Raw genomic sequence first — 8,880 nt, 5'->3', positions numbered from 1 at the left:
AAAAAAAAATCAAATATTTGTTTTGGTTTGAAATTTGATTTTTAAAGTTTCAATTGATTTGAATTAATAAAATTAATTTTATTTTTTAAATTAAGCATTATAAAATTGAATTTTATTTTTCAAATAGACTAACTCATATCAAGCCAATTAAAATAAAACATTAACTTAATTTCGAGTAAAAAGTCAAGTAAAATAAAACATTAACTTAATTTCGAGTAAAAAGTCAAGTAAAATAAAACATTAACTTAATTTCGAGTAAAAAGTCAAGGAATAAAAAAAAAATATGGGTAATTATTGCAACCCCAATTGAATTGTCTTTTTTCTATGTTGTAATTTCATTATTTTTTTAATATTTTTTCTATTTCACATCATCTTACTTATTCACGATTCTAATCATTTTATGGTTTATTGATCATCAATTTTATGAAATATAACTACAATGAATGTAAAATGATTAAATTAAGAAAAATAATAATATGAGTAACTATTGCAACCTTAATTAGATAAAATTAGCTTTCTTAGGTTTAAGTTTTTTATTTTTTTATATTTTTTTCTGAATCTTTAAAATTAGCTTTCTTAGGTTTAAGTTTTATATTTTTTTCTGAATTATAAGTTTAACAAATTAATTCTAGTATGATTATTATTATTTAAATTATTTTTATATTGGAACAAAGTTAATCCATTCAACTCAACGGCACTGCTCGGACAAAAAAAAAAATCTAGTATATTCTATATAACATCAGTGAAACTAACCTGGTCCATTAATTCCCTAGCATCTCTGCCCTCCTTGCTGCTTCGTGCTGCACCTAGCTCAACTCCAGAGACCCTCTCTGCAAACTTCAGAGTGCTTATAGTTTCAGAATATGAACTAACATCAGGATTGAGCTGTACAAACATAAGCGTCTTTGCTTGACCTCCTGTAACGTGGAAAAGGAAGAAAATATACATTTACATCAAGTCTAAAGATTGTTTAGTTTGCCCCAACTTTTCGAGAAAGGTTACCAGCATATTGAACTAGAAAATAACTCAAAGCCAGTTTTTGACAAGAAGGGAACATGAGAAAGAACTACCTAAAGAGCTTTGCAGTAGTTGAGTGAGCTTGCTGTTTCTGTATGGTACGTGAGAATTCTTTTGTGCCAGAGCGAATATAACATCCCCAAGGGCAGATAATGATCTGTTTATATGTTGTGCTTCTCTAAGTCTATCTCCAGTTGCCTCAGAGCGATCTACCCTTTCGCTCCCTGCTAGATCCACCAAATGAAGATTACCATGTAAAGCAGCACCAGAATGCAAATCCTTTCCACGAACATGGATACTGACAACACTGTGTTACAGAAACAAATCACAATCACAGCTAGATTTAAGATAAACGTAACGTGGAGGCAAGAATAGGATGAAATATTTACTGTAAGTACCTGTGAGAGCGGCTGCTTCTTTCATTCATGGAAGTAGCCCCAACAGCTCTGTTTCTTAGTCCAATATCCATTAATTCCAAAACGTCTGAAGTTGATGTAACAGGATGCATGCTAGCATCTGGTACTGCCAAACCATTGGTTTGGACAGAAGACTTAATCCCAAGGGTGTGCAAATCAAGGGAAACAGAACAACGACAGAGAGAGAGTGCCTCATGTATTTTATGAAAGAGATAAAAACCAAACTAAATGGTAACGATCTGGGTGATATGTTGATAAGAACACTCTCACCTAATATATATAAAAGGATATTTTTTCTGAGAACCATCGATCAACAGTAAGTCGTGCACTTGTTCGTTATATATTTCAACCATCTGAACCTGAATCTCATAGTTAAAGGAGCCTCCTCTACTCAGCGAAATTTTGAAAAGGTCATTTAGAGCCCGATAATTGACCCCCCAATCCTCCTCAGATGCTCCATTTGGACCAGTCTGGAATAACAGGTCAAGTTTAATCAGCATTGCAAGAGAGCATCACTGCATGAAAATGAAACTAAACAAAAAGACATACCATTGTGTAAGTTTTTCCTGAACCAGTTTGTCCATAAGCAAATATACACACACTAAATCCATCCAGTACAGAGCGTATCAATGGTTGAGTGTCTGAATATACCTCCGCTGTCAATATCCAGGGCAGATAGCATGTTAGGGATGACAAGAATTTACATCCACAGCCATGCCAGCAGAATGTACAAGCACAAAAACAATACAGCATGCTCAAGTAAGCCCTATCCAAATGAAAAGGATGTGGAGCCGAAAACCTTGAGTAGAATCTGGACCAAAGACCTTATTGAACTTAAAATTGCGACGTCTGTCTTTCCCTTGTTTGGAGGGATTCACAACAGCCACCTCTCCATTTTCACCTATATATTCTACCGCTGTTTGTTTTGCAACCTGCCCTGGAAGAAATGGCCTTATACGGCAATAAACTCTGATGTTTCCTGTGAAACAAAATGGAAGAGTTACATACTCAAGGATTGCACACGTGTAAACCTTGTACAGAAAATGCTAGCAGTGGCACCTTTTAATTCCTGAAGCTCATTGAACATCCTCCTATTTTCAGCAACGACAAAGTGATAGTCCCCGGTTGCATCGATTAATGCTTTTAACTTCACTTCTGAGCAAGATGAAAATTAAATATTAAAAAACTAACTATCACTGATTGCATAAATTGATAAACTATACTGCAAACCTACCAACCTAAGCCATTGAATTCCTCTGTGTAGCTTTTTTGTACTTCTAAAATTTCTTGCTTGATGGACTTGCAGGAAAACCTCATTCCCTGAACATTTTTATAACTTTCGTCAGATTCTTAGTTAGAATGATGCTAGGCTAAAAGTCCCTACGTGGTGATATTATACCTGTAGTGCACCAAATTGAAACTCAACAAAGCCCTTAAAAATGTCCTCTTTCTCATTGAACGTCTTAGATTTTGACTCTGAATATGCCGAAAGCACTTTCACTTGGTTCCTGGAATCTTCCAAGAGGAGTTCAAGCTCTTTTAATCTCTCCTCAAGGCCTGCTTTAGCACCCTTGACTTCTGCTTCCATTTGCAAGTGACGTAGTTCATGCGTCTCTTTCACTAATTCTAACTCTTGTTTCAAGGTTGAAAGATCAAGGTCTCTTTGCTCCCTCTCTATGATCAACTTAGCTACATGCTCCTCTTCAAGTCTCTTCTCTCCTTCCATTTTGGACTTCTCAATCTGTCATCAGAAAACAAAATCCCGTTATATGAATATTATGAAGAACATCCACACAGCAAGTACAAGGAAACGATTTCTTTTTATTTTCTTATTTAGATAGTGAAATTCTCTCATCCTAAAAATTCCTAAACTAGCCAACAAAAATGCAAGAAAAACCGAAACAAACCACAAATAGCATATATTTTATGTACTCCGTCTAACGGCATAAAGTAGTAAACAAAAAGAATGCCACCACAAAAGAGATTGAGAAGATAGTATGTGAGAAGATAGCAGAAAAATAGTTCCAAAAGGAGTCCAAAATACAAGAGTTTCAGTGAGCATTTTTAGGTGTAAACAGCTTAAGAGTTGTTTTTTCTTCTCCGTGAAACATACCTTTAAATGTTGAAGCTGGTCCTTAACAGCCTGCAAAAGTATTAATATCAGAATAACTGGTATAAACCCACGTTTAGGAGAGTTTTATACCACTCATATTGTCTGGAATAAGTTGTTTTTTCCATACCCCTCTTTCTTCACCAGTCCCAGAAGCAAGGGCTTCAAGAACTCTGATCCTTGACTGGTACTTCTCCTCACGAGCTTTGAATAGATTATTTTGCTAAAGACAGAGAAGCATAAAGATGTTGCCTTTGGTATAGTCAATCCTAGGAGAAACAATTCAAAATTAAGAAATCTGAAATGATTCTTACAGTTCTTAAGTGCTCTGCTTGAGTTGATATACGTCGTTCAATCTCTTGCACTACTTTTCTCAACAGACAGGCCACACGCTGTGCAACAAAAGGAATGGTAAAAGTGTATGTATGCATGCACGTACAAATTGCAGTTGCAGTGATACATAGATACTGAAACATATTCAATGCATGATGTTATTCCAATATATCCTCCTATTACATACATGTGGTATTTCGTAACTCTTTCTTTCAATGCTTTCATCCAATATTCCGTTCACAACACTCAAAAGCGACTGAGTTGGTGAATTCTGCATACGAGATGTTGAAATGTCATTAACAAGGGCTCAGAAAGAAAACATCAATGAGAAAACTCTAGCATAAGAAAACATGAATGTCCATTGAGATTATTCAAATGAAAACTAACATCCAAACTGTTTGATTTCATCATTTCAGAAATTTTTGCGGCAGAAAGATCTGAAAAGCGGCCTTGTTTCAGTTGAAACACCTCATGGAATTTATGCCCAACACGGTGCATGGATGCAGCGGATGGCTCTGTGGACACGAAACAAAGAGTACAGATGGACCATTTAAATTTAAATAACAGCATATAAGACTTGGTAGACATAAAAGAACGATAATTTATCGGCATTTTAGCCATACATGCATTAGAGGACAGTAGCCTGCTATTTCCATATGACATAAGATCAGCTTGAAAATTGCTGTGGTACGGCATTACACTCTTCATGCCCAGCCGTTTTAAGCCATTCTATGTGCATATATCTCAATCAAGGGAGAGGGGAAGCCATACCTGGCATAGCAGGACTCACCTAAAGCTTGTTGAGATTTTGCCTCTGGGGAAAACTTCCGCTTTTCTTCCCCAAATGTTGGAGAAAAATGGCCATTGGAAGATGCATCCCCTCGAGGACTGCCAAATCTAGTAATCCCACTTGTGGGTGAGAGATTACCTCCCAAATATGCAAATTGTGCTCGAAGTGTTGAAAGGCAATCCATAACATTCTTCATGGATCCCTACAGATTTGAAACACAGTGGATGGAGAGACAGAGAGAGAGAAGCTGGAAGAATAATAAAAAAACTTGATGTGCGCAGACCAACAAGTGACATAGATTGGCTCTAGTTGACAGCAATATCATTGTAAACCAAAATTCTGGTGATGCATGCAATCTGATAAAATAATAAACATTTTGGTAGCAGGAAACCATAATTATAAACTTGCTTCTAACTTAGCAATCAAATATGTTCTTATGCATAAAATTAATTTATGTGGAACAATAAAGCAGACAAACATTGGATTACCGTCTCCAGGTCCGACAGTTCGAACTTGAGAATTCCCAACTCATCCATGCATGCCAGAAACTTCTTAACATTTTCTGAGCGAGAACTACCTTCCTAAAATAGAAAATGCACTATCAAATCAACTAACCAAACGCCTAATCTTAAGTAACTCAAACATAAATACCATAACAAATAAGCAACCTTGTACGAAAAGCCAGGTCTAAGCCTATTTAAAATCTGTAGTAGAACAGTCCCATCAATCAAACAGGTCCTCAACTGCTCGGACGAGGCTTTTACTGGAAAATTTAAACTAGGAACAGTACTATTCATCCACTCCACCAATATCGCTCGCTGATTGGCTTGAGACGGCAAAAAGGGAAGGGAAAAGGGATAAGAAATTCTTCAGATGAATAAGAAAACAACTGCAGATAAAAGGAAAATAAGATTTTCACTTACATTCAATGTCTTTGTTATAAATTACAGTTGGGTCGAAAACTTCCGAACCACCAGATATCCTTGAGCTATGGACTCTCCTGTATTGTGCTATGAGGTTATCCGAAGCTGAATTCATTGTTGACCTTTGAAGTCGATTATCAAAGCATGGCGTATGTATAATTCCACACAAATTCCCAAAGCAATCCTGAAAAGTGGTTAAATACAGCAACCATGAGACTGATTTATCTAAAATGATAAAGAAACACACAATAATGCATTAGAACTCTAGGCATTTTTCCTGAGTAATGTGAAATTACTTTACAGGAACTTAAATTTAACTGTCAGAAGAAAAATCCCTTTAACCATTAGAAGAAATTGCAAATCTGCAATGCAATTTAATATCATCAAATCAAACAGAGTATTGCATAGGAGTTTTAGCTATAAGAACAAATATATGCAGACACCAGATACTCTACGACAGCAGAGATTATTTCCACATTCAGGACTCATTTCAGCATTAGGAGAAAATTGGGAAAGTTAAAAGAAGAGGACAGGCTTCAGATTATGAATTTACTCATTAAAACTATACTCTAAGACCTCCAAGGAAAATGATTACCCGAGAAATTCACAACAAAAGGAAGATATGAAATCCATGCAGTATGAGCCAGAATCACCCCCCATTGAAAACCTTAGCTAAGAATTTGAAGCAGACATTAAATACAAATCAGGATTGCTATAAAAAAGAAGAAAGAGGGGAAACAAACTGAATTACTACATATATATAAGATGGATGAGCTAAAAGATCATGCTTTTATACGAAATTAAAACAAACTGACAGCACAACGCAGGTATGTTCAATAAACAATTGACATGCAATGCGATCATCAAATAAGCAAACATCCAAATAATAGATTCACTAATAAAAAAGAAAAAGGAAAAGAAGCCACCTGATAGAGACATAGAGACGTGAAGGTAACAATGCACACGTTGTACTTTAAGGAGACTTGCATGTAACTTGGTCATGTCACGAGACAATAAAAGTACAAGAATAAATAGTAGATTACATTAGATTTTCTTTGTTCTTTTTTCTTTCTTGATCGAACTTTCCCTTCATCTCCTTTTGTTTTGTTTATGTTAATCAAATGATTGTGATTCGTTTCGTATCCCAATGCAAAGGAGACAGACAATGCGTAAAAAGAGGAGTGTAACTCTGCCTATTCTTTTCTGTGTGGTGTTCATTGAAATGTGGAAAGTGGTCTTTTCCGTTCCATGGCTTTAACTGTCCTAATTAATTCTGGCTTGTTGGGGATTATGATGTTGTTACTCCTTACTACTACAATACTTGTCCACATTCAAGAAAAAGAGAGAGGATTAGGGTTAAGTTTGCCTCTCTCTAAGTACGAAATCATAATCAATAACAATATAAATTCTTTTAATATAATAAATCTTAATCTTCAAAGCCGGCCCATCTCAACAAGGTCCTTTAATATGATAAATCTTAATCATCTTTGACCTTTTAATTTTTGAACATTTTGCTAAGTCTCTAATCTTTTGCTAATCAAAACTTCTCTCAAAACTCTCATACTCTCACACCATGTAAATCTCATAGCTCAATTCTTTGTACTTTGACCACTCACCTAGCACTACTTGCTCTTCTTCCCGCATGTCTATTTACTTGCATTTATTTTTCTTAATTGGTGAACAATTGATTATATAAGCTTCAACATTAATAGCCTATTTATTTTTGTATTTAAAAAAAATTAAAAATGAAAGATATTTTTTTTTTTTGCATTTTAAAAATATTTTAAAAAAATTGAAAGATTTTTTTTCTTTGCTTTAAATTAATTTTTTTAGTATTTTCATATTGTTTTAATATGTTGGTATAAAATGAATTTTAAAAAATAAAAAGTATTATTTTGATATTTTTTCAAGAAAAAATATTTTAAAAAGTAATTACAACTACAATACTAAACAATTTTTAGTATTTTCATATTGTTTTAATATGTTGGTATAAAATGAATTTTAAAAAATAAAAAGTATTATTTTGATATTTTTTCAAGAAAAAGAAAAATAAAAAGTAATTACAACTACAATACTAAACAAGATCTAACTCTTGATATCTTGACCAGTCTATTAATTAGTAGTTTTATTTGTGTTCAAAAGCCCTTACACGTACTTGTTTTATATTTTAAAAATATTTGTGATTATATAGTTAATTTTCTTTTTATAACTTGTTTTGATAAAAATTGTTTAACATATTCTAATATAATATAAAACTTTAATATATTTTATTGGAGACATGATCTCAAAACAATAAAGGATATACTCTTGCATTATTGTAAGGACCGATGCTTGCATTAGTGTTATTGCAAATAATTATCTCGCTTGAAGTTTGATGAAAAATGAATGTACACATACACACACAACACATAAAAGACATACAAAAAGGTGTCCACTTGTTAGTATACACAATCCTACAAACGAACGTACGTACGCAACTTGTTAAATGTATTTTTAGATATGTTTGTGGTATATTTGATTTTTGACATGCATTTGTTGAAAGAATTTTAATTTAATTTATATGCTTGTTTTTATTCTAATTGGGTCACTTGTCCTATATTATATATATTTTTTTGTTTATTTTCTAGTTTAATATATTGGACTGCAAAAAACAATCCACAATTATTTAAATTAAATGATAAAGTAGAATATTATGCCTTGATCATTAATATAATTAAAAGCACACGGCTTTCTTTATTTCTTCGTGATCTTAGCATTTATTTGTCTCATCCATATGTGATCATATTATTGTAATTTTGTTTAAAATGATTGTTAATTGAAATATTTGAGATCATATTAAAAATGAAGTACAATTTTTTTTGGAGTTAGAATTTTATTAAAATTAAATCTCTAACATAAACTCTTTAATATGAAATATCAATATCATATAAATAAGTTATAGATAAATAGAGGATTGATCTCAAAAACTCATTGGTTAACATAATTTGGAGAAATTCATAACCTTTTAGAGAATTTATCCCATATAAAAAACAAATAAGCTTTTTAAAATGGATTTAAGTTAATTTTAAACTTTTAGTATATCTTTCTTTATTGATGGATCTTATAGCTAAATATAAGATACCATTTCCATCATATATTTATTTTTTAAAATCTATGTCTTAGAACAAATATCTTTGGAGGGAGGTGTTCCATGTAAAATAGATAAGAATCCAATCATAGATTTCTTCATACTAAGTTATTTTAGCATTTAGTTTATATGTATGGATTGAGATCATCTAAGCAATCTTTTAG

The 8,880-nt window shown here is 32.9% G+C and overlaps 1 protein-coding gene across 1 annotated transcript; it reads right to left on the bottom strand.

Moving 5' to 3' along the window:
• Positions 1 to 729: 729 nt before the first annotated feature.
• On the bottom strand, positions 730 to 5,704 carry LOC105111752 (kinesin KP1-like). The gene is made up of 18 exons (XM_011007201.1): positions 5,590 to 5,704; positions 5,335 to 5,492; positions 5,155 to 5,247; positions 4,667 to 4,868; positions 4,264 to 4,391; positions 4,064 to 4,147; positions 3,858 to 3,935; positions 3,674 to 3,766; positions 3,547 to 3,576; positions 2,833 to 3,174; positions 2,672 to 2,753; positions 2,493 to 2,588; positions 2,233 to 2,412; positions 1,983 to 2,089; positions 1,711 to 1,903; positions 1,416 to 1,536; positions 1,071 to 1,324; positions 730 to 917 (listed from the first exon to the last, which is right to left on the bottom strand). Exons 1-18 carry the CDS (start codon positions 5,702 to 5,704, stop codon positions 730 to 732), a joined length of 2,544 nt encoding a protein of 847 aa, XP_011005503.1.
• Between the last annotated feature and the right edge of the window lie 3,176 nt (positions 5,705 to 8,880).

This window comes from Populus euphratica, unplaced genomic scaffold, assembly GCF_000495115.2.
Source record: "Populus euphratica unplaced genomic scaffold, PopEup_1.0 scaffold614.1, whole genome shotgun sequence".
NCBI lineage: Eukaryota > Viridiplantae > Streptophyta > Magnoliopsida > Malpighiales > Salicaceae > Populus > Populus euphratica.
This window is presented reverse-complemented; position numbering and strand designations above follow the sequence as displayed.